This window comes from Chanodichthys erythropterus, chromosome 20, assembly GCF_024489055.1.
Source record: "Chanodichthys erythropterus isolate Z2021 chromosome 20, ASM2448905v1, whole genome shotgun sequence".
Classification (NCBI taxonomy): Eukaryota; Metazoa; Chordata; class Actinopteri; order Cypriniformes; family Xenocyprididae; genus Chanodichthys; species Chanodichthys erythropterus.
Genome location: NC_090240.1, coordinates 36,276,480 through 36,303,582, shown reverse-complemented (window position 1 = coordinate 36,303,582; position 27,103 = coordinate 36,276,480). Strand labels below are relative to the sequence as shown.

Genomic DNA, 27,103 nt, shown 5'->3' with positions numbered 1-27,103 from the left:
TCCTGTATTACTGTGTAGGTTTTTCAGAACTAGCTATTGAGAGTAATTTAACAATTCCACATGTAAAATGTAATTTAAGATTATATAAATTACATAATTTTTAATCAATTATTAATTTATTGTTAAATTACGTAATCTAAATGTAAATTATATATTTTTATTGAAACAGCCCATGTGTTGTGTATGATGACATTTACGTGTAATATTCACAGAAAAACATTAATTAAAATTATGTACAAGTAACATGTTTCTGTAATAATAAAAACCACTATTATTTTCTATATAAATTAGGCTTTTTATAAATTATTTTTATTTTATACCCATTATACTATTGTTCAAAAGTTTGGTGTCAGTAAGATCCTTTTTTATTCAGCAGGGATAATTGATGAAAAGTGACAGTGAAGACATTTATAATGCAAATAAATGCTGCTCTTTTGAACCTTCTATTCATCAAAGAATATTGAAGAATAAAATATATCACAGTTTCCATAAAAATATGAACTGTTTTCAACATTGAAAATAATCATAAATGTTTCTTGAGCAGTAAATCATCATATCAGAATGATTTCTGAAGGATCATGTGACACTGAAGACTGGAGTAATGATGCTGAAAATTCACAGAAATAAATTACACTTTAATATATATTCACATAGAAAACTGCTATTTTACATTGTAAAAATATTTCACAATTTTTACAGTATTTCTGATCAAATAAATGCAGTGTTGGTGAGCAGAAGAGACTAATGTTCCCTTTTTTATTTCCTTCATTGGTTTAATTTCTGCAAATGCATATATTTCTTTTCATTTTTAAAAGGTGCTACATAAAGCATTACTAACAATAAATTCAGTGTGAATGGTCTGATGTGTTTAACACCGCACTCTTCATCTGCGCAAAGCAGGCAGTAAACAAAATGATTTAACAGATGTTTGTTTGTGTTAGTGATTGATCATGGCTGCAGTAATTCAGTCCAATCATGATCAAATTCAGCAGAATGTCACTCACATGACTCTATTGTGTCCAACAGTGAAGCGTGACGGTCAGCTGTACCTGAGAGTGAGTGTCAGGCGTTCTCTCCACGGGCCAGTCCGCGTCCCGCTCTCGCTCCGGATCCGGCTCTCTGTCCCGGCTGCGCTCCCGGTCCCGGCTCCGAGTGCGATGTCTGCTGCCCTGGTGTCCGTACGAGCGCGACGACTTCTGCATCAGCACCTGATCCGGCCCCTCGCTCGCCACCTGACCAATCACACGCAGCACAGAGCTGTCAATCATCTCCACATTTACATACTACAACTAACAGACAAAATAACAGAGAAGAACAGCCCGGGAGAGAAGCGTAATCATGTTTTCTGACAGGTGGATTTTACAAATATTTTGATTCTTCTTCTAAATATGACTTTTTATGATGATGGTGATTATTATTAATCAGATTAATCACAACATCATCATATTCACCATCAGCAGATCCAAGAAATGACAGATAAAATCATTCCACCACTTTAATCAAAATGTTTTGAATTCAGTTCAACTGAAGTTTATTTGTATAATGCTTTTCGCAATACGTTTCAAAGCAGCCTTAGAGAAAAATACAGCTTTACATTTTTTATTATTAAATCTCACCAAAAATCTTATTTTAGTAACTGAAATCATCAAGTTTGGGCATGATTTTATTTTTTTTATTATTAAAAGCAGTATAATTCAGTAAACAAATTGCATTTCTGTGCATGAGAAATTTGGGACAAAAATGTCTTGATTATAATAAAAACAATGTAAAATGTGTCTGTTTTCTTCTGATTTTGGAGGAAGATGATTTATCAGTTTCACCCTCATGTTTTTACTTCAGTCTAAATCAAAATCAAAAGGAAAATTCTTGCACATGCAAATTACAGGATGCAAATATGAACTCATTTGTGCATGAGGGCGGAGTCAGTCTCAGAGGTCTGATGACATCACAGATCTAACAGCCAATGAGGACACACGTACCCAGCCCACTTCAACAACTGTTAGTCTTGTTAATTCATGCAGCGGGAGCGGTTTAGTTTGTTAGAGGCGTATGTATGGAGACTCGTGTATACCATCGGTGTGGCCACTAGGGGACGCTCTCTCTCAGAGGAGCTCCGCGTGAAGCTCCTCTGAGAGTGAAACAGAGGAAACAGAGCTTTCCTCATGACTGGAAGTCGCTCTTCAGCAGTGTCTGTCTGCAATACAAGAGGCACAAACTCACACAGAGATCTGACACACGACTCCACTGATTTCATCTGATTAGGGTTCACAGTTAGTTATTGAAAATTTTTTACATCTTTTGTTTTCATTTTAAATGGGTTCATATGACAAATACAATTTCTGTTATTTTTGATTAATATTTTAAATTAGTTTTTTATTATTAGTTTTTAAGTTTTAGTAATTCCGTTTTTTTTTTTTTTTTTTAATTTTTTTAGTACTTCAATTTAAACAAAAATTAGAAATGTTGAAAATTTGTAACTAGCTGAAATAAAATATTTTTTATATTTCATTTAAAAAAGTATTTCAGTTAATGTTAATTTTAATGCATTTCCATTTTATTAATATTTTAAATTAGTTTTTATTTTTATTTTTCCATTTTAAAGTATTTTTTTTTAGTTTTTCTAAGTTCTATATAATTTTTATTCATTTTTATTTTAGTTTTACTTTTAGTTATTTTAGTACTTTAAAGTTAAACTAGCTGAAATAAAATAAGATTATTTTAGATTAGATTAGTTTTTATATTATATTTCATCTGATTTCAGTAAATGTTTATTTTATATTTTATTTTAAGTTATTTAAAGTAAAAATAATGTTTTTTTTAAACAATAATAACCCAACAAACTGGGGAGCCTGGGAGATTTTAACTCTCTAGAGACAATTTAATATTGATTAGGGTTTATAATTAATTCTAAATAAAAATTCTAAATATTTTGTTTTTTTAAAAGGTTTCATATTATGACCCAGTTTTCTAATGATTTTCACTGAATAATTAAATTTTGAACCATTCCTCACACAAAGCTATCAAAAGATTGGAATAGAATAGAATAGAATAGAATAGAACATATTAGAGTAGAATAGAACCGAACAAGGTAGAGTAGAATAGAATAGAACAGAAATTGAACAGAACAGAGTAGAGTAGAATAGAACAAAGTAGAACAGAACAGAATAGAACAGATTAGAATATAATAGAACAGGATAGAGTAGAACAGAACAGAGTAGAATATAATTGAACAGTAGAATAGAAAAGAACAAAATAAAGTAGAACAGAACAGAGTAGAATAGAACAGAATAGAATAGAACAGAATAAAGTAGAATAGATTAGAACAGAGTAGAACAGAATTGAACAGAACAGAATAAAATAGAACAGAATAGAACAGAACAGAGTAGAATAGAACAGAGTAGAACAGAATCGAACAGAACAGAACAGGGTAGAATAGACCAGAACAGTATAGAACAGAATAGAGTAGAATAGAACAGAACAGAATATAACAGTAGAATAGAATCGAATAGATCAGAAGTATAGAACAAAACAGAACAGAGTAGAATAGAACAGAATCGAACAGAACAGAGTAGAACAGAACAGAATAGAACAGAGTAGAATAGAATAGAATAGAACAGAACAGAGTAGAACAGAACAGAATAGAACAGAGTATAATAGAATAGAATAGAACAGATTAGAACAGAACAGAATTGAACAGAACAGAATAAAATAGAACAGAATAGAACAGAACAGAGTAGAATAGAACAGAGTAGAATAGAATAGAACAGAGTATAATAGAATAGAATAGAACAGAACAGATTAGAACAGAGAAGAATAGAATAGAACAGAACAGAGTAGAACAGAATAGAATAGAATAGAATAGAATAGAATAGAATAGAATAGAATAGAATAGAATAGAATAGAATAGAATAGGACTTTTGTGGTGGTTGTACTGTGTTTTTTTGGAGATTGACAGATGTGGTCACAGGAAAGAGCAGCATAAATATATTATTCTAAATTTCTGCGGTGTTTCACAGAAAACAATAATAACAGCATGTGTGTTTGTAATAAGGGGAATAAATGATGACAGAATTGATATTTGGATGAGCTTTTGGTTTAAAATGTCAGAGTCAGTTGAGTCAGGTCACAGGCTCTCGTTTACGGACTGGGTTTACACTCTACTACACATTCACCTGTGATACATGAATAAAAGGATGTAACACACATACACACAGAGACTCACGGCTTGTGGCTTCTTCTTCTTCTTCTTCATGGATCTGAAGAAGCCTTGTTTCTCTTTCTCTTTGGTGGGTTCTGGAGGGCTCACGTCCAGCGTCTCTGACCCCGTCCTCATCAAACAACACACTTACAACGTCAATAACACTGATGCTTCCAATCTAACATTATATTATACTGTTTTTTCTATTAATATTTTTAATTGGATTCTGTTTTTATATCTTCAGTTTTCATTTTAATTTCAGTAAAAGTGGAATTTTGTAGCGATTTTGTCATTTCAATTTTTTTCTAAGAAAACAGAGAGTGTAAGTGCTGCATCCTCACCAGGGGTCATAGGTCGGTTGGTGTATGTTGTGGCTGCCGTCTATCGTGACCCCTGAACTCTCATGGAACGAGTTATCGGGTCTGGGTGACGGCACTGGTGAAAACAGAAAAACATGCACATATTGAGTGTGGAGAAGAGGGGAGATGAGACCTGGAACCAGTGCTGGGGAATGTGACCTTTAAAAGTAAAGTGTTACAAAAAGCCATATTGCATTGTTAAAATGCATAATGTAACTATTGCATTACTTCTTACTCGCTCTCTCTTTCTTTTTATTCAAAGTGGAATTTCTTTTGCTGTTGTTTTTTGATTGTCCTCCCAACATAGTTTGCATTCAATGACTTTATTGCAGTGAATACTGCGAGGCATGCAGTGTTGACAGTTTTGTTGATTATAATGGGAGCAATCTAATTTAGTTGTTTGGCGCCTGCAGTGTAGACACTGTGTGGAGCGCTGCATGACTACAGTACGGGGAATAGAGAGGTTTTCAATTGCATTTGTTAATAAATAAATTAGACAACATGATAAAATAAAACATGTTACTTCCTTCTATAACATATGTTTAAATAAAAAGCAGGATTTGTATAAATGTGGTGTGACTGACCCCTGTAGAAGCTCCCGACCCGTCGCGGCACAGAGTCGGCGTACATCATGCGGTTCTCTTTGGCGGATCCGCTGTCATCGGTGAGCTGCTCGTGATACACGCCTCCCTGCAGCATCAACATTCGTCACAGACGTGTTTCAAGCAGAACAAGTGCTGAATGTAACACTAAGGACATTATGTGGCATGAACATTGACGATTTCCCCTCTGCATAAACTCCAAACAAAAGGAAACACAACTGAAATGCCACCTTCAAGAATGACAGAGCAAAGCAAAGAGGAAAATGGGCAGCAGAAGGAGGAACGTAGAGAGAAAGAGGTAAAGAGACAGTGAAAGAGGGAGAAAGCAGGATGGTGCGGACCTCGCTTTTTTGCCGTGGTGCGTGAAAGGCGGTGGTGTTGTCCCGTGTGGACTCCCGGATTAAAGGCCGCGTGTGACTGACCTCTGCGGCTGCGGGGTCGGTCTGTTTATGGAGAGATGAGAGCAGGTGAAGCACAAAGCGCCAGCACACATTCATATGATCACTCCATCACACACAGGATCTGTTCCAAACCCTAGTGAACTGCCTACCTTGTCAACATTCTTAGTCATCATACTGTACACACTAGATAGACAGATTCTTCTTCCTATCATTTCGAAAAGGTGAAGATACTTTAATTCTGAGTTTTGTCCAACCTTGGTTAAAATGTTGCTTTAGAAGGTGGCTGCCTATGTAGACAATAAACACTGAGGCAGCTAATTAAGGTTTGGAACAAATGCGTAATATTTACAAGCCACCCATCCCGACTTCATTCATCTCCGGTCCTGGAGGGCCACTGTCCTGCAGAGTTTAGCATCCTGATCCAGACCCAGCACTGAACCCACTCTACACAACTCACGAATGCTTACAGGCATCAGAAAGCAGGCAAAACACTAAAAGAAAGAGGTTTGGACTGACCTGGTCTAATCCTGCGTCCCGCGACACGGCGCTGCCCATGTGTCTCGGCAGGGTCCGATGCTGTAGTTGAGGGGTCAGTAGCTGTAGACTGCTGGCCCTAGTAGGCATCCCCTGCCCCACTGCCAATCCGCCCGTCTCGCCCCCATGGGGAAGCCCACGTTCCCTCCGCACGTACATGGAATGCCTGTGCGGCCGCTGCTGGGAGGAAAATGGGCTGGTGTAGCCCACACCATAGGGGAAATCTTGAGGAGCCGAAAGAGACAGTCCCACTCCGGAGTCGAGCGGATCAGCAGGGTTTCCGTCGCTCTGCTGCTGGCTCTTTCGTGACGAGGAGCGGCGGGTGGACGGCTCCGCCGTGCTTCCGTCCCGTTCCAGTTTGCTGCGACGCCCCACAGCGGGACTGTGTCCCCCGTGTTGCATGGATGGGCTACCCGGTGCCGGCAAGTTCAGGTTCATGTTAAGGTCTAAGCAGCTGCTGGGGAAATAGCGGGGAGAGCCGGAGGGGTCGTCCGGGTGTAGTCGCATGTCGCTGAGGTTGCTCACGGATTTGGCATCACTAAGCACTCCGTGACTCTTGGACAAACTCAGGTATGAGGATGACCCCTTTCCGCCCGAAGAGGATGATGCGGTCGACTCGCCATAACCGTGACGGCTCTGTTTCTCCCGGTCCCCCGTTAGCGTGCTGTTTTTGCCCTCCACAAAGGAATGGCGGTTCTGGGAACGAGGCGTGTTTGATTTCAAGTACTTGGCCCCCGGGCCGTCTGCCAGTTTCCCGAAGTCAAAATCACCCATTTTCGATTTAGCCTCTTTAGCGTGCTGCAGGCTGGCCAGGTCTTTACCGCATGATGCAGAGCGGTTGAGCGGTTGAAAGGATTTGGGGTGCATAACTGGGCTCAGGCTGTTGGTGGACGGTACCGACCCGTTCAGGAATGCTTCAGAGCTGGGCGGGTGGAGGTCTTCGTGCCCATGACGGGGTAGACTGGAGCAGTCGCGACTGTTTGAGCGATGGTGACTTGAACTCTTGACAATATGACCCCTAAAAAGCCATTAAAAAAGTTTACATGCATCTAGAAATTCGGTTAATAATCAGATTAATGGCTCAAGTGGATTGAAAAGCCTTCATTCCTAATGTTTGAGGAAAAGTGTTTTTTAGCTGCTTAGCCTATGAAAATTTTTCCGAAGTTTTTTTTATTTACTCCCACTAGAGCTGCACAATATTTTTAGTTTCAAATACGGATTGTAATTCTCCCACGATTCTGAACAGACAACTGAACAAATCAACATGTAATTTACTAGAGGTTCTGACAAATGTTAATTGCTGCAGTCTATTTAAAATGTTTAATTAATCTGAATAAATTATTTTTAAAAATAAATGGTGAATACGGAGCCCCACACATGACATGCAGGGAAAAAAAAAATATAGTAGGCTAAATCGTGCTTACGATTTACTAATTTGTTCCCCCGATTTATAAATCATGTGTATGATTTATTAATTCATTCTCTCGATTTGCTTAATCATGCACACAATTTATAAATAGCGGGAATTAGTTAATCGTGCTCACGATTTAGCAAATCAATAAGTAAATCGTGTGCACTATTTAGTAAATTGAGGGAACAAAATAGTAAATTTTGTGCACGAGGGAACCAAATAGTTAATCAAGCACATGATTTAGTAAATCGAAAGAACGAAATAGTAAATCGAGGGAACAAAATAGTAAACCATGCACACAATTTAGTAAATTGAAGGAACAAAATAGTAAACCATGCGTACAATTTAGTAAATTGAGGGAACGAACCCGTAAATAGTGCGCAAGATTTAGTAAATTGAGTGAATAAAATAGTAAATTGTGTGCGCAATTTAGTAAATAGAAGGAACGAAATAATAAGTTGAGCGCACGATTTAGCAAACTGAGGGTATGATATAGTAAATCATGTGCACGATTTAGTTAATTGAGGAAATGAATAAGTAAATCGTGTGCACTTTTTAGTAAATTGAGGGAATGAATAAGTAAATCAGACACACCATTTAGTAAATCGAGGGAACGAAATAGTAAATCGTGCGTACGATTTAGTAAATTGAGTGAACAAAATAGTAAATTGTGTGCACGAGGGAACATAAAGTAAATCGAGTGCACAATTTAGTAAATCGAGCGCATGATTTAGTAAATCGAGGGAATGAATAAGTAAATTATGTGCACTATTTAGTAAACCGAGGGAATGAATAAGTAAAACGTGTACACTATTTAGTAAATAGAGGAAACGAAATAGTAAATCATGCGCACAATTTAGTAAATTGAGTGAACAAAATAGTAAATCGTGTGCGCAATTTAGTAAATCGAAGGAACGAAATAATAAGTTGAGCGCACGATTACGCAAACTGAGGGAACAAAATAGTAAATCGTCCGCCTGATTTAGTAAATTGGAGTGAACAAAATAGTAAATTATGTGCACTATTTAGTAAACCGAGGGAATGAATAAGTAAAACGTGTACACTATTTAGTAAATAGAGGAAACGAAATAGTAAATCATGCGCACAATTTAGTAAATTGAGGGAATGAAACCGTAAATAGCGCGCAAGACTTAGTAAATTGAGTGAACAAAATAGTAAATCGCGTGCGCAATTTAGTAAATCGAAGGAACGAAATAATAAGTTGAGCGCACGATTACGCAAACTGAGGGAACAAAATAGTAAATCGTGCGCCTGATTTAGTAAATTGATGGAATGAAATAGTAAATTGTGCGCACAATTTAGTAAATCGAAGGAACGAAATAATAAGTTGAGCGCACGATTTAGCAAACTGAGGGTATGATATAGTAAATCATGCGCACGATTTAGTTAATTGAGGAAATGAATAAGTAAATCGTGTACACTATTTAGTAAATCAAGTGAACGAATAAGTAAATCGTGTGCACTTTTTAGTAAATTGAGGGAATGAATAAGTAAATCAGACACACCATTTAGTAAATCGAGGGAACGAAATAGTAAATCGTGCGTACGATTTAGTAAATTGAGTGAACAAAATAGTAAATTGTGTGCAGGAGGGAACGTAAAGTAAATCGAGTGCACAATTTAGTAAATCGAGCGCACAATTAAGTAAATCGAGGGAATGAATAAGTAAATTATGTGCACTATTTAGTAAACCGAGGGAATGAATAAGTAAAACGTGTACACTATTTAGTAAATAGAGGAAACGAAATAGTAAATCATGCGCACAATTTAGTAAATTGAGTGAACAAAATAGTAAATCGTGTGCGCAATTTAGTAAATCGAAGGAACGAAATAATAAGTTGAGCGCACGATTACGCAAACTGAGGGAACAAAATAGTAAATCGTCCGCCTGATTTAGTAAATTGGAGTGAACAAAATAGTAAATTATGTGCACTATTTAGTAAACCGAGGGAATGAATAAGTAAAACGTGTACACTATTTAGTAAATAGAGGAAACGAAATAGTAAATCATGCGCACAATTTAGTAAATTGAGGGAATGAAACCGTAAATAGCGCGCAAGACTTAGTAAATTGAGTGAACAAAATAGTAAATCGCGTGCGCAATTTAGTAAATCGAAGGAACGAAATAATAAGTTGAGCGCACGATTACGCAAACTGAGGGAACAAAATAGTAAATCGTCCGCCTGATTTAGTAAATTGAGGGAATGAAATAGTAAATTGTGTGCGCAATTTAGAAAATCGAAGGAACGAAATAATAAGTTGAGCGCACGATTTAGCAAACTGAGGGTATGATATAGTAAATCATGCGCACGATTTAGTTAATTGAGGAAATGAATAAGTAAATCGTGTACACTATTTAGTAAATCAAGTGAACGAATAAGTAAATCGTGTGCACTTTTTAGTAAATTGAGGGAATGAATAAGTAAATCAGACACACCATTTAGTAAATCGAGGGAACGAAATAGTAAATCGTGCGTACGATTTAGTAAATTGAGTGAACAAAATAGTAAATCGAGGGAACGTAAAGTAAATCGAGTTCACAATTTAGTAAATCGAGCGCACAATTAAGTAAATCGAGGGAATGAATAAGTAAATTATGTGCACTATTTAGTAAACCGAGGGAATGAATAAGTAAAACGTGTACACTATTTAGTAAATAGAGGAAACGAAATAGTAAATCATGCGCACAATTTAGTAAATTGATGGAACAAAATAGTAAATCGTGTGCGCAATTTAGTAAATCGAAGGAACGAAATAATAAGTTGAGCGCACGATTACGCAAACTGAGGGAACAAAATAGTAAATCGTCCGCCTGATTTAGTAAATTGGAGTGAACAAAATAGTAAATTATGTGCACTATTTAGTAAACCGAGGGAATGAATAAGTAAAACGTGTACACTATTTAGTAAATAGAGGAAACGAAATAGTAAATCATGCGCACAATTTAGTAAATTGAGGGAATGAAACCGTAAATAGCGCGCAAGACTTAGTAAATTGAGTGAACAAAATAGTAAATCGCGTGCGCAATTTAGTAAATCGAAGGAACGAAATAATAAGTTGAGCGCACGATTACGCAAACTGAGGGAACAAAATAGTAAATCGTCCGCCTGATTTAGTAAATTGAGGGAATGAAATAGTAAATTGTGTGCGCAATTTAGTAAATCGAAGGAACGAAATAATAAGTTGAGCGCACGATTTAGCAAACTGAGGGTATGATATAGTAAATCATGCGCACGATTTAGTTAATTGAGGAAATGAATAAGTAAATCGTGTACACTATTTAGTAAATCAAGTGAACGAATAAGTAAATCGTGTGCACTTTTTAGTAAATTGAGGGAATGAATAAGTAAATCAGACACACCATTTAGTAAATCGAGGGAACGAAATAGTAAATCGTGCGTACGATTTAGTAAATTGAGTGAACAAAATAGTAAATTGTGTGCAGGAGGGAACGTAAAGTAAATCGAGTGCACAATTTAGTAAATCGAGCGCACAATTAAGTAAATCGAGGGAATGAATAAGTAAATTATGTGCACTATTTAGTAAACCGAGGGAATGAATAAGTAAAACGTGTACACTATTTAGTAAATAGAGGAAACGAAATAGTAAATCATGCGCACAATTTAGTAAATTGAGTGAACAAAATAGTAAATCGTGTGCGCAATTTAGTAAATCGAAGGAACGAAATAATAAGTTGAGCGCACGATTACGCAAACTGAGGGAACAAAATAGTAAATCGTCCGCCTGATTTAGTAAATTGGAGTGAACAAAATAGTAAATTATGTGCACTATTTAGTAAACCGAGGGAATGAATAAGTAAAACGTGTACACTATTTAGTAAATAGAGGAAACGAAATAGTAAATCATGCGCACAATTTAGTAAATTGAGGGAATGAAACCGTAAATAGCGCGCAAGACTTAGTAAATTGAGTGAACAAAATAGTAAATCGCGTGCGCAATTTAGTAAATCGAAGGAACGAAATAATAAGTTGAGCGCACGATTACGCAAACTGAGGGAACAAAATAGTAAATCGTCCGCCTGATTTAGTAAATCGAGGGAATGAAATAGTAAATTGTGTGCGCAATTTAGAAAATCGAAGGAACGAAATAATAAGTTGAGCGCACGATTTAGCAAACTGAGGGTATGATATAGTAAATCATGCGCACGATTTAGTTAATTGAGGAAATGAATAAGTAAATCGTGTACACTATTTAGTAAATCAAGTGAACGAATAAGTAAATCGTGTGCACTTTTTAGTAAATTGAGGGAATGAATAAGTAAATCAGACACACCATTTAGTAAATCGAGGGAACGAAATAGTAAATCGTGCGTACGATTTAGTAAATTGAGTGAACAAAATAGTAAATTGTGTGCAGGAGGGAACGTAAAGTAAATCGAGTGCACAATTTAGTAAATCGAGCGCACAATTAAGTAAATCGAGGGAATGAATAAGTAAATTATGTGCACTATTTAGTAAACCGAGGGAATGAATAAGTAAAACGTGTACACTATTTAGTAAATAGAGGAAACGAAATAGTAAATCATGCGCACAATTTAGTAAATTGAGTGAACAAAATAGTAAATCGTGTGCGCAATTTAGTAAATCGAAGGAACGAAATAATAAGTTGAGCGCACGATTACGCAAACTGAGGGAACAAAATAGTAAATCGTCCGCCTGATTTAGTAAATTGGAGTGAACAAAATAGTAAATTATGTGCACTATTTAGTAAACCGAGGGAATGAATAAGTAAAACGTGTACACTATTTATTAAATTGAGGGAACAAAATAGTAAATCATGCGCACAATTTAGTAAATTGAGGGAACAAAACCGTAAATGGTGCGCAAGATTTAGTAAATTGGAGTGAACAAAATAGTAAATCGCGTGCGCAATTTAGTAAATCGAAGGAACGAAATAATAAGTTGAGCGCACGATTACGCAAACTGAGGGAACAAAATAGTAAATCGTCCGCCTGATTTAGTAAATTGAGGGAATGAAATAGTAAATTGTGTGCGCAATTTAGTAAATCGAAGGAACGAAATAATAAGTTGAGCGCACGATTTAGCAAACTGAGGGTATGATATAGTAAATCATGCGCACGATTTAGTTAATTGAGGAAATGAATAAGTAAATCGTGTACACTATTTAGTAAATCAAGTGAACGAATAAGTAAATCGTGTGCACTTTTTAGTAAATTGAGGGAATGAATAAGTAAATCAGACACACCATTTAGTAAATCGAGGGAACGAAATAGTAAATCGTGCGTACGATTTAGTAAATTGAGTGAACAAAATAGTAAATTGTGTGCAGGAGGGAACGTAAAGTAAATCGAGTGCACAATTTAGTAAATCGAGCGCACAATTAAGTAAATCGAGGGAATGAATAAGTAAATTATGTGCACTATTTAGTAAACCGAGGGAATGAATAAGTAAAACGTGTACACTATTTAGTAAATAGAGGAAACGAAATAGTAAATCATGCGCACAATTTAGTAAATTGAGTGAACAAAATAGTAAATCGTGTGCGCAATTTAGTAAATCGAAGGAACGAAATAATAAGTTGAGCGCACGATTACGCAAACTGAGGGAACAAAATAGTAAATCGTCCGCCTGATTTAGTAAATTGGAGTGAACAAAATAGTAAATTATGTGCACTATTTAGTAAACCGAGGGAATGAATAAGTAAAACGTGTACACTATTTAGTAAATAGAGGAAACGAAATAGTAAATCATGCGCACAATTTAGTAAATTGAGTGAACAAAATAGTAAATCGTGTGCGCAATTTAGTAAATCGAAGGAACGAAATAATAAGTTGAGCGCACGATTACGCAAACTGAGGGAACAAAATAGTAAATCGTCCGCCTGATTTAGTAAATTGGAGTGAACAAAATAGTAAATTATGTGCACTATTTAGTAAACCGAGGGAATGAATAAGTAAATCGTGCGCACTATTTAGTAAATCGAGGGAACGAAATAGTAAATCATGTGCACAATTTAGTAAATTGAGGGAATGAAACCGTAAATAGTGCGCAAGACTTAGTAAATTGAGTGAACAAAATAGTAAATCGTGTGCGCAATTTAGTAAATAGAAGGAACGAAATAAGTTGAGCGCACGATTTAGCAAACTGAGGGAACAAAATAGTAAATCATCCGCCTGATTTAGTAAATTGAGGGAACGAAATAGTAAATCATGCGCATGATTTAGTAAATTGATTGAAACTTGATTGTAAATCTTGCATGTCACGTGCGGGGCTCCAAAATGCCGTGCACACACTTAACGACTGTAAGGCCGATTATGAATGTAAATTGATACTTATGACTGATCGCGCTCAAACGCGTCCAGTCAGAGCCAGTTGCGTTCAGTCTGCGATTACAGTCGGTGTTCAAATTCCATGTGTGAATATATAAATCGGCTCCAGATGTTTCAGCTAATCGTTAGGTGTGTCCCCGGCTTAAGTGAATGATTCAATGACTCACTCAAATACTCTTGAATGAATGATTCAATGACTATTTTTTTTAACAGTCACTTGTTGCCACCTGGTGGTGTAACGATGTAATCAATCCTTATTTGAAGTGCCATCATTGTTACTTACAATAGGTGATTTGCTCTATTATGATCACTTTTGCAGACATCAGTGTTTATATCCCAACTATAAACTTTAATCCTAGTTCTTCTGCGATAATTTGACATATAAACATTAACATAAATAATGATACTGTGTGGTTGAAAAGCTGTTTCATACGTATACATGACAACTGCTCTCTCAGGCTCAGCAGCAGCAGATTGGAATGTTCTGTTTTGACTCTGTCAAAGGTTTAATAGACAGGTGAATCGTTTAGGAAAGAGATTGTGTGGGTGTTTGAATTGAGATCGCAATCTTTTAACAATCATGCAGCTCTAACTCCCACTATTTAGCATTTGGTGCTAAAAGTATTTTTTATACATGGAATATCTGATGAGTGACCTACTGAATGTATCAAAAATGTGCAGATTACAACCAGAGCACGCACAGTGTAATATTCTGCATTCCATAATGCAATGCATTCAAATTGACTTTAAATTTAATTTGATAAGACTTTGATTTGCAGTATGACGAATCTAAATGAAGTAGGACTTGCTGCCAAAAGCTAAAAACAAGGTACACAAAATTGGTTTAAAAATGCTAAATAACCATTTTCAAGATGAAAAGTGAAGGCAACTTGCTGAAATAGGATCACATAACCACAAATGTTTGAAATATTACATGCTTAACCGCATAATTAGCTTGTATACACAGAAAGTACGTTAGTGTTCCATTCCAAGCACAGTCCGCTCTTCCCAGTATGATTTAATCACTCCTCCTGACCTGCTGGGGGCGCTGTTGTCCAGCAGCGGTTTCCTCTTGGAGGAGCGGATGGGCGTGGGTGTGAGCGGGCCGGGCCGCTCCGTCAGGCGCTGGGTCTGGAAGGCGTGGTGGTTCAGACTCTGTTCAGTCAGATAGCGCTCATTCGGGTTCAACAACAACAGGTTCTGAAAATACGAACCACAATGCCATGAATAATCCTGGTGGATCTCTCAATAACACTTCACAGTGAAAATAAAAAAATATGTCTTTCTTTTAATTTTTTTTGGTGGAATACAATGGAATAAAATGCTTTTGACAGTTTTTATTAGATTCATCTATTTATATCCGAAAAGGGGAAACAAGCTTCAACAAGTCCATCACACTACAACACCGTTAGCGTAATTACCACAATGTCCTAACCCTAATTTGTTGAAAATGCTTATTTTAGGCATGATTCATCCTTTAATAAAATGACATGACAGAACAAGCACCGTGTTTTCTGGTTTTCCGGAGGATAGTTTAATGACAACAATACCAGAATTATTAGCAGCAGGATTCAAATGCAGAAACAAGGAAATCACTGTGCTGAAAATATAATTAGCGCACAATTATCGCGGTGATGATATGTCACTTTCACCTAATGAATTGACGGCGCGACCGTGAGTCACGCTCATTAGCATAAGCACAGACCAGCTGTGCTAACCGCTAACAAACGCAACAACATGTTGACTATCTGTGTGTCTCTTGATACCTTAACAGGTACTAAAAAGGTAAGTAAAGTGCTGTTTGTAGGCTGTATCAACTGATTCAATCCTGAAGTGTGAGCGAATGAAAACCACAGTAAACGAGTGCATGAGAAACACGAACCGTCATCCGCTGCGCTGCATTAGTCACACAGACACGATAATGACAAACCCACATCACAGGTGAACAAAAGAGACGAGAAGGGAAGGTCAGACTCGTTTAGATTTGTGTGGGGGGACAGATGACAAACACAAAAACAGTGATTAGTTTGATTATTTAATATTTCATACAGGGTTGGAACGTGAAGGTTAGAGGCAGAAGAACTCTGACTAATTTCTCTCTGTCTATTCATATTACTAGGCTGACTAACAAATTACCATCACATGTGATAAATACACACACATACTTACACACACAGGTTTGTTTTTGTGAATTGTGAGGACATTCCATAGGCGTAATGGTTTTTATACTGTACAAACCGTATTTTCTTTCACCCTACACCAACCCAACGCCTAAACCTACCCATCACAGGAAACTGTGCACACTTTTAGTTTTTTTTCACAAAAACTCATTCTGTATGATTTATAAGCCTTTTGAAAAATGGGGACATGGGTAATGTCCTCATAAGTCACCCTCTCCTTGTAATACCTATGTCATACCCATGTCATTATACACATTTGTGTCCTGATATGTCACAAACACACACACACGCACACACACACAGCTATATGCATGAGGACATATCATACACTGCTATTGTTTTATATAACATTAATAATAATAATCAACACAAACTAAGCCAAACTCTAACCCTAACTCTAACCCTATATTATCTATATATATATATTATATATATATATATATATATCTATATATATTTTATATTGTTGTTTATTTTGACATTAGAATAAAATATTATATATATATATATATATATATATATATATATATATATATATACACACACACACACACACGTATATTACATATACGTATATTAATTATATATATACGCTATATTTAAAAAATATTTAAATTTTAGTTTATATATTTTAAACTATATTTTATAATTGCATATTTTTATTTTATTATATTATGTTATATTATATTTATTAATTATATGAAATATAATTATATTATATTTCTTATATAAAATAAATATATTATATTTTATTATTATTTATTAAAAATTTATTTTTTTACTTATTTTTAACTGTTTATATTTATATTATTTTTATTATATTATGTTGTACTTCTTAAATTATATCAATTATATAATATAATAAATACCATTTATTTTATAATTTGTTTAAATACATTATATTTTATTATTATTATTATTATTATACTTATTTTTAACTATATTTTATATTTATATTATTTTTTATTATATTATGTTATATTATACTTCTTAAATTATTTCAATTATATAATGTAATAAATACCATTTATTTTATAATTTATTTAAATATTTTAAAACTTATTTTTAACTTTTTTTTTTAATTAACTTAATTACTTTAAAAATGTTTTTCCAATTAAGGATGTCCCCTAAAGCGATACGATATCTGATTTCACTATCTCAGCGGACACGATCATCTCTCACCTTCATCAGGTCAAGCAGGATCGGACTGATGATTCCAAGATATCGTCTCTCCAGCGTCTGTGGATGGCTCACTGAGGGAAACTACACACGGGTTCGTCTTATAAGAATAACGTGCACAATAAGAGCAGGAACGCGTGTTAAGATGACACTGTGATTTCATGTTATGAGAGACAGACAGACTGACCCGTAGCCCGTGAAAACGTGGGTTGCTGTAGAAGAGCTTCATCTGTTCGGGCGGCAGGGGTCCCAGGACCTTCTGGATGGTGAAGAGCTGGTCAATCTCACTCTCACCCGGAAACAAAGGCTGACCGTCGCTCAACTCGCCCAGAATACACCCCACTGACCACATGTCCACCGCCTTACCGTACGGCGCCCTGACAGAGACACAGAGAGAGTCACACAAACAGGCTCGTTGGACTATTATTATATGTTTAACAGTTTGTTCCGATTGTCAATACACTGAACAGTGCTGTCGCCATCATAGAAAATCCCCTTAAACGTTCAAAGGATAGCGACAAAGATATCGCTTTCATCTTCTGACAACTGATGGCAAACTGATTTTTTATGTAAACGAACACGCATGTAAACACAATGGATAATATATGTATAAAAAAAACGTTTTTAAGCGCTATAATCGGGTCCCCGGTGCATTTACTAACCCAGAAAACGTAAAAAAGGGCAAGCCTTTCTCTGTAAGCATGTGAAAAAACAAGCTGATCAGATTTCGCTCCCCATGTGACGTAGGAAGGGGATCTTATTATAATATTAACGCCCCTTAATCTGCACGTTTCCACCCACGGCGCCACCATTTTGTTGTTGACGCCATCAGTGTCCAAATATGTTAAATGTAAGGCTGAACACCGTTACTGACAATCCTCATTTTGTCTGCGTGAGATTCTCCAGCTTTGTTGTTGTTGAGCTGTTAAAGCTCCGCCCTCTTCTGGAAAGCGGAGCTCATTTGCATTTAAAGGGACACACACAAAAACGGCGTGTTTTTGCTAAAAACCCAAATAGGGGCAAATTTGACAAGCTATAATAAATGATCTGTGGGGGATTTTGAGCTGAAACTTCACAGACACATTCTGGAGACACCAGAGACTGATATTACATCTTGTGAAAGGGGCATTATAGGTCCCCTTTAATAATAGATGATACTTGTATACTTTAAAAAAAAAAAAGCCAAAACTTTTTGATCGCAGTATAGATCATAAACCCCGCCCTCTCCGTGTAATTGAATGGAACGTGAGCCAAACTTAATTTACACTTCAAATAATGTCTTTCCAAAGATCGTTTCTGTCATTTTAGATAGTTGTTATCATGCAGACGCATGTTCAAGTGTTCATTTTTTCAGTAAGTTTGGTTTTAGTTAGATATTTGATGCTATAAAAACGGGGTGTAACATGATGATTGACAGCTGAGTTTGAGATTGAGTGTGGGCGGGACCTCGTTACCGTGGCTGCACTCGGGCTACGAATGACGTAATTGGCAACTGTTACTGGGATATTTTGGCTTCTACAGTGGAAGGAAATGGAGATGCACAGTCCGTCTCTTTTTACAGTCTTTGGTTCAGACACACACTCACCCCAGCAGCAGTTCTGGTGAGCGGTACCATCGGGTCGCCACATACTCAGTGTAGTTCGCATCGGTGCCTTCAGAGAGATCCCGCGCAAAACCTGCCCGAGAAACCACAGCAACCTCAGAGAGCCGTCTGATTGGATGAAACCATCCACATCACATTTACAGGGATGAAATGGAGATTTCAGTTTATTCTTCTGAAAAAGACCCCAGTAATCTCATGTGTGTCTGTTTTAGATTTCTCAACTGTGCTCAACAAAAACACTGAAATATAATTTTTCCTCCCATCTCATTTGAGTTCATATTGAGATCTCTGACTTTGGAGCAAATCTGAGAAATAACAGAGACATAAAAGATCTTACTGGTGATTTACAGGAGAACAGAAGATGTGCATGTGTGTGTTTGGTGACATTTCCCAATAAAAACAATGAGAACATGTGAACAGACAGACTGAGCGTCTCACAGCGAGTCTGGAGCGAGAGACAGACGACCTGCTGTTGTCTCGCTGACAATACATGAGTCTGATACGGGACAGAATGCAAATCCACCCACAACATTTGCATAGAATGTGGGCGTGGCCACAGAACAAAGTCCTGTGATGCGCATCAGACAATCCAGATAGCAGCCCAATGATTGGTGCATCACGATCACATGACAACAAAAGCTCACCGAAGTCGCACAGCTTGAGCACGTCGTCAGAGCTGATGAGGAGATTCTCCGGCTTGATATCTAGAAAGACAGACAGACAAGTCTATTCATCTTGCATGTGAAATATTTTATTACAGGTGGTCTCGCACCTTTGTGGATGATGATTAAAATTAAATTAAATAATTCAAATATATTTAATAATTTTTTTTTATTTTATTAAAATATTTTTTTTTTATTTTATTAAAATATAAATTTATTTTATTACAGGCAGTCTTGCGCCTCTGTGGATGATGATTAAAATTAAATAATATAATTAAAATATAACAGATATATTTTAATAAAACAAAAAAAATGTTTGTATTTTATTTTATTAGAAAAAAAATTATTTTATTACAGGTAGTCTGGCACCTCTGTGGATGATGAATAAAATTAAACAATATAATTAAAATATACTTAATTCATTTTTTTATTTTATTAAAATATAATTTATTTATTTTTTTAAAGGTGGTCTGATGATTAAAATTAAATAATATTACTAAAATATAAAAGATTTATTTTTTTATTTTATTAAAATTTAGTTTATTCATTTTATTAAATAATAATTAAATTGTATTACAAGTGGATTCGCACCTCTGTGAATGATGAATAAAAATAAATAATATAATTAAAATCTAATAGATTTCAGTTTTTATTTTACCAAAATATAAATTTATTTTCTATTTTAGTAAAAAATAATGAATTTTATTACAAGTGTCGCATCCACCTCTGTGGATGATGAATAAAATTCAATATTATAATTAAAATATTATTATTATATTTTTTAAATTATATATAATTAATTTTATTACAGGAGGCACCTCTGTTGATAATGATTACAATTGAATATAATTAAAATATAATAGATTTAATTTATTTTATTAAAATGATGATAACAATTAAATAATATAATTAAATATAATAATATATTACATTTTTTATTTGATTTAAATATAGTTGACTTTATTACAGGTGGTCTGGCACCTCTGTGGATGATGATTACATTTAAATAAAATAATTCATTTTTTTAATTTTATTAAAATATAATTTATTTTTTACAGGTGGTCTTGCGCCGGATGGTGATTAAAATTAAATAATCTAATTAAAATATAATAGATATATTTTTTCATTTTTACCAAAATATAATTTATTTATTTTCTATTTTATTAAAAAAAAAAATATATATATATATATATATATATATATATATATATATATATATATATATATATATATATATATATATATATATATATATATATATATATATATATATATATATATATATATATATTACAAGTGGTCTCGCACCTCTATGGATGATGAATCAAATTAAATAATATAATTTATATATAATTGATTACATTTTTTTGTTTTATTAAAATATAATTTTTTTTATTTTCTTACAAAATAATTTTATTACAGGTGGTCTGGCACCTCTGTGGATGATGAATAATTAAATAATCTAATTAAAATATAATAGATTTAATTTTTTATTTCACCAAAATATAATTTATTTTCTATTTTAGTAAAAAATAATGAATTTTATTACAAGTGTCGCATCCACCTCTGTGGATGATGAATAAAATTCAATATTATAATTAAAATATTATTATTATATTTTTTAAAATATATATAATTAATTTTATTACAGGAGGCACCTCTGTTGATAATGATTACAATTAAATATAATTAAAATATAATAGATTTAATTTATTTTATTAAAATGATTACAATTAAATAATAATAATATATTACATTTTTATTTGATTAAAATATAGTTGACTTTATTACAGGTGGCACCTCTGTGGATGATTACAATTAAATATAATTAAAACATAACAGATGTAATTTTGTATTTGATTAAAGCACAGGTGATGTTATTACAGGAGCTCTCGCACCTCTGTGGACGATGTCGTTCTTATGGCACCAGTGAATGGCTTTGATCAGCTGGTAGATGTACGTGCGGACCTTGTCAGGTGGAGCACCGTTAGGCATGTCCTCCAGCAGCTCCAGCATGTTCTGCAACACACACAATCATCTTGAGCAGCCACATCAGAAGAGCGCAGACTGAAGATCTCAGCGTCTCCGTCTCACCTTCTCCACATACTCAAACACCAGGTAGAGTTTCCCCCGCCGCCGAAACGCCTCCTTGAGCTCCACGATGTTCTCCTGCTTCAGCGTCCGGAGCATCTTCAGCTCCCGCATGGTGGTTTCCTTCACCTCCTCATTTTCTGAAGCCATGGTAAAAATAACATGCATTACCTTTCAATTTATTCAAACACTGAAACTGTAACAGGACCTAGAAAGTAATCATGCTTTTGATCTTCAGATCTACATGTCGAGGTCGTTATTTGCATGTAGGATATAAGTGTGCTCCTAATATGTGTCATCAGTGCAACCTCATTAATATTCATGAGTTAAGCTGCACCATGTCACAGACAGCTGGTCAGCTGATTCTGGATGTTGGTTTCGAGGTCTTTTATGTGATGACTAAATCAGGTCAGATGAAGGTCTTGCAGCAGCTCAAGATCGATGATATTCTGAATGCAGATCCTGCATAACAAGCTATTTAAAACACCTGCGTCTGCAGGAGACTCACCTTCACTGTCCTTGAACTTCTTGATGGCCACGATTTCATTCGTCTCCTGCAACAGAAAGAGCAGCAATGGATGAGTTTGGGGTCAGTACTAGAGTGTATTACGTCTTTAACATCAGTGCCAGTCATTGTTGTTCTTACAGTCTAATTAAAGCCATTTTTCTAATAAATGATAAGCAGATGGTTACCAACCATATGGAGACGAACTTACATACTCAGCAAAGCCCATTTACACTCGTATTATTCTTGGCGGGCGTTTTGGACCCTGTGAGTGTGTGTTGAGGAGAACTAAAGGACTCAACACACAAACACACTCTCTCTCTGGCCTATTTTACACTCGCAGTGTCTCTATATCCTCCCAGCATCCTTCAGTGCTCTAGATTCACACTTTAACGTCAAACAAACTCTTACAGACAGTGAAATAAATCTCAGTAACACTGAAGAACATACAACATGAAAACATGTTCATAAATGTGTACAGTGTGTTAAACACGCTGATGACGGCACATTTATACTTAATAAATCACAATTATTGCTACAACTTTTTTATACATATATACAGACACATACTAGTGTTCAAAAGTTTAGGGTGGGTAAGATTTATTTTTTTTGAAAGCTCACCAAAATCGCATTTACTTGATCAAAAATACAGTAAAAAATGTGTAATATTAGTACAATTTAAAATAGCTGTTTTCTATGTGAATATATAGTAAAATGTAATTTATTTCTGTGATCAAAGCTGAATTTTCAGCATCATTACTCCAGTCTTCAGTGTCACATGATCCTTCAGAAATCATTCTAAAATGCTGATTTGCTGCTTTAAGAAACATTTCTTATGAACCGATATATCGGTCAATAATCGGTATCAGCCAATAAAAGCAATTATTTTCGTCCTATATTGTATCCTGTCAATCAAAAGGGGGCGGGAAAATGTGTCAGACTGCAACTCATAATGTGTGTGAAGAAAATGTGTCTCGTGTCAAATTTACTCAAAACGTTTTGAGACAGCGCCACCTTGTGATCAAAAGTTATGGGATTTCAAAAAATGCAAATAGCTTTTGATTACTTTTGCATATTGTAATGTAATTTGCCTTAATAGATTCCTTGGATCATGCCGAGAACAATGATACCAATTTTGCCATAGTCGGACGAATTTCCTATCCGCCATTTTACAACAGAAGGTTTTCAAAATGGTGGACAGGAAGTTCGGCCAACTATGGCAAAACTGGTGTCATTGTTCTCGGCATGATCCAAGGAATCTATTCATCAACTGTTTCGAACTCCTAGAATGTTTGTCCGTTTTCACCAAATTCGAGTCAGATCACCTTCAGACCATGCTGGCAAAAAGATATGGATTTCATGTTGATAGACAAAACCATTTTCATATACCGCATTTACGCATTTGATGATATAATGCCAAACTGTATCTGAGGTTGTATCTCTGGAAAATTTTGACATACTGACACCAAACTTTATGTGTGTAATTGTCACCCAACACTGACCACAACAGATCAATTTGGCTCAATAATCGGTATCAGCCGATAAAAGCAATTATTTTCGTCCTATATTGTATCCTGTCAATCAAAAGGGGGCGGAAAAACATGTCAGACTGCAACTCATATGTGTGAGGAAAATGTGTTGTGTAAAATTTATTTAAAAAGTTTTGAGACAGCGCCACCTTGTGTTCAACAATTATGAAATTTAAAAAAATGCAAATAACTTTTGATCAATTTTGTCTATTGAAATGTATCTTAATAGATTCTTGGGATCATGCCGAGAACAATGATACTAATTTTGCCATAGTTGGCTGAACTTCCTGTCTGCCATTTTGAAAACCAACTGTTTCAAAATGGCGGACATGAAGTTCGGCCGCCTATAGCAAAATTGGTATCATTGTTCTCAGCATGATCCAAGGAATCTCCTTTCGAATTCTTCCTAGAACGTTTGTCCGATTTTCACCAAATTCGAGTCAGATCACCTTCAGACCATGCTGGCAAAAATGTTATGGATTTTGTGTCGATAGGTGAAACAGTTTTCCTATGCCGCATCTATGAATCTGATGGCATCATGCTAAACTGCATCTGAGGCTGTTTCTCTGGAAAGATTTGACATACTGACACCAAACTTTATGCGTGTAATTGTCACCCAACACTAACCAAACCAGATTAAATGGCGTCAGCGCCATCTACTGGTCAAAAATAATAAGCAAAATTGGTTAAAATTACATGTGATTGTATTTATGGGTTTTTGACTATTTTGCTTAAAATCATCTCCAAATGTTTTGCAGTTGTTTTGATGCTCTCTGCCTTGTTATTTGAACTCTGTGGTTTTTGGACCCTTAATTGCTGCTTGCAGCTATATTTTCTGATTATTATCAATGTTTAAAACAGTCGTGCTGCTTCATATTTTTAAAATGTGCTGTAGATCAAAAATTTCCTGAAAATCATTACAGCTTTTTTTTTTTTGTCAGAAGATGTGACAGGGGTCAAAGGTCACAGGTGTTTAAACCTGTCCAGATAGGAGTGAGTGACAGCTCCTCAGTGACCTCTGACCCCTGCCTCACCTCAGACCATTAGTTTTGATGGACCATCAGTTGTGGTCGTGACAGCGGATGTTACAAAAGCGCTCCACAAAAGTTTCCAGATGCATGTATGAAGGTCTGACGCCGGTGACCTTGTTGCTCTTTCTATATAATGAGAGTAAACAAGCACTTGAGCTGTTAAGCTTCAAAAACAACCGGAGCGAAAAAGCATCAGAAAACTTCAGACTCCTTCAGAACACGACAGAAGAGAGGATTTCATTGATTAATGACTAATTCAGCCCAGCGTGAATCTTTTGGAGACAGACATAACAGGAGGTTCAAACGAGGACAGACGAATGGAAGAAACACAGGAAACACAAGCAAAACATGCAAAAACAAAACACTCATCAGCACACGGAGCGGGAGAGGAGGAAGGCGAGATTTTTCTGTATTGAAAGCCATTTGTGGGTCTGTTGCACATGTACACAGATATTACATTTACATACATTTACATGCACGATGCTCAGAACATAACTGCCCCACAACGCGGATCACAAATGACAATTTTCTTATTCGCGGAGCTGTTTGAGAGAAATGGACAGCGAGAGATAGGCTCTGGAAATATTAAGTGCCCTATTATGCTATTTTATAGTCTCCTACAACAGATTTACATTCATCCCAGGTCAAAAACATTCATTTTCTCACTGCAGCATCGTTTCTCAAAGAGTTTGAAAACTGTTAGTTTGAAGATTCAGCCTCTCTAAACCCCGCCTTTCCGAGAGCTTCCTCTGCTCCGATTGGTCAGATGGCCCAGTCTGTTGTGATTGGTCTTTTCTGCAAGCACTTGTCTAAATCACAACCATAATCAAAAGGCACCAACTATAACATAAAAAAAATAAAAACTACCAAATGAAAACTACAAAATACCAAATGAACGCATAAATAAATCCCGCAGTTCATGACGCGTGTGTTCTGCACATGATAAGAACATGTTCTGGGGCGTCAGAGCTGAACTGGTTTATCTGCGAGCGCAGGCAGATTCCTGATCACCCGAAGGCTCTCGCGCTCCACAAACCACCGCGGGCTCACATTAATGCTGCATGTGGAAGAGTCACAGTTTCCCTGTTAAAACAGCGCTGAAACATTCACCGAGCCAATGCTACAGGCCATCCAGGAAATTTAAATATAACAGGAATTAGCATTTCATGCATATTCATAGCCCTGCACACACACCGCTTCCTGATTGGCTGAGCAGAACGGAACCTCGCTCAGATGAAAGGAAAACAAGCCGAACAATGAGAGAAGGTGGTGAGACATCAGCGAGACGCCCGCGCTATTTTAATCTCTCTGACAGCGTGACGCCGATGCACTCGCCCCGGACCGCTCGCTTTAGCACCTCCGCACTCAAACAGGGACATGTTAGTGTGTTTATCAGAACAGGTGACGTTTGGAAAGATCAGATGTCTTTCGTCTCAGAGTTTTGACCCACTTTATGTTCTCTCCAGTCTGAGGATGTCTGGTCACCTGACCTTCGGTCTAATAACACGTACCGAGGAGAAATCTGTGTCACACTGAGCCTGATAACATTAAATTAAAGCCTTTTACACACTTCTAATTTAACTACGGTTGCAAGAAAAAGTGTGTGAACCACTTGCAGAATCTGTGAAAATGTGAATAATTTTAACAAAATAAGAGAGATCATACAAAATGCATGTTATTTTTTGTTAGTATTGTCCTGTGTAAGATATTTTACATAAAAGATGTTTATATATAATCCACAAGACAAAAATAGCTGAATTTATTAAATTTGAAGTATGTGAAGCATTGATTCTCAATACTGTGTGTGGTCACCTGATGATCCACGACTGTTTTTATGTTTTGTGATGGTTGTTCATGAGTCTCTTGTTTGTCCTGAGCAGTTAAACTGAGCTCTGTTCTTCAGAAAAATCCTCCAGGGACTCAAACACAACTATTAAAAAAGGTTCAAACATTCACTGATGCTCCAGAAGGAAACACGATGCATTAAGAGCTGGGGGTGAAAACTTTTGAACAGGATGAAGATGTCACAATTTTTCTTTTTTTGTTGAAATATCATTGTTTTTCATTTAGTACTGCCCAATAGAAGATACTTGCATGTTTCCCGGAAGACAAATTAAATACAATTTACCTTGATCTTCAAATTCAAAAGTTTTCACCCCCAGCTCTTAATGCATCGTGTTTCCTTCTGGAGCATCAGTGAATGTTTGAACCTTTTTTAATAGTTGTGTTTGAGTCTCTCAGTTGTCCTCAGTGTGAAAAGATGAATCTCAAAATCATTCAGTCGCTGCTGGAAAGGGTTCAAATATGCAGAAGATGCTGGAAAACTGAAGAATCTGCAGGAGCTGGAGGATTTTTCTGAAGAACAGAGCTCAGTTTAACTGCTCAGAACAAACCAGAGACTCATGAACAACCATCACAAAACACAAAAACAGTCGTGGATCATCAGGTAACCACACACAGTATTGAGAATCAATGCTTCACAAACTT

General features: G+C 35.8%; 1 protein-coding gene across 5 annotated transcripts in view; it reads right to left on the bottom strand.

Annotated features, from left to right (window-relative positions):
* Positions 1 to 27,103, bottom strand: part of LOC137008980 (cyclin-dependent kinase-like 5) — a 65,830-nt gene that overhangs the window by 2,684 nt on the left and 36,043 nt on the right. For 2 of the 5 annotated variants that reach the window (XM_067370816.1, XM_067370815.1), the window contains exons 4-18: positions 22,060 to 22,105; positions 21,555 to 21,691; positions 21,359 to 21,479; positions 19,443 to 19,502; positions 18,781 to 18,871; positions 17,383 to 17,572; positions 17,199 to 17,279; positions 14,873 to 15,036; positions 6,077 to 7,112; positions 5,501 to 5,602; positions 5,142 to 5,247; positions 4,540 to 4,633; positions 4,223 to 4,328; positions 2,072 to 2,194; positions 1,050 to 1,232 (exon numbers count right to left, since the gene is read on the bottom strand). In XM_067370816.1, coding sequence (XP_067226917.1) covers positions 1,050 to 1,232; positions 2,072 to 2,194; positions 4,223 to 4,328; positions 4,540 to 4,633; positions 5,142 to 5,247; positions 5,501 to 5,602; positions 6,077 to 7,112; positions 14,873 to 15,036; positions 17,199 to 17,279; positions 17,383 to 17,572; positions 18,781 to 18,871; positions 19,443 to 19,502; positions 21,359 to 21,479; positions 21,555 to 21,691; positions 22,060 to 22,105 — 2,640 coding nt within the window. Of the gene's footprint in view, positions 1 to 1,049; positions 1,233 to 2,071; positions 2,195 to 4,208; positions 4,329 to 4,539; positions 4,634 to 5,141; positions 5,248 to 5,500; positions 5,603 to 6,076; positions 7,113 to 14,872; positions 15,037 to 17,198; positions 17,280 to 17,382; positions 17,573 to 18,780; positions 18,872 to 19,442; positions 19,503 to 21,358; positions 21,480 to 21,554; positions 21,692 to 22,059; positions 22,106 to 27,103 lie in introns of those variants that run through there. The other 3 variants (XR_010892836.1, XM_067370818.1, XM_067370817.1) reach the window with 3 other exon arrangements.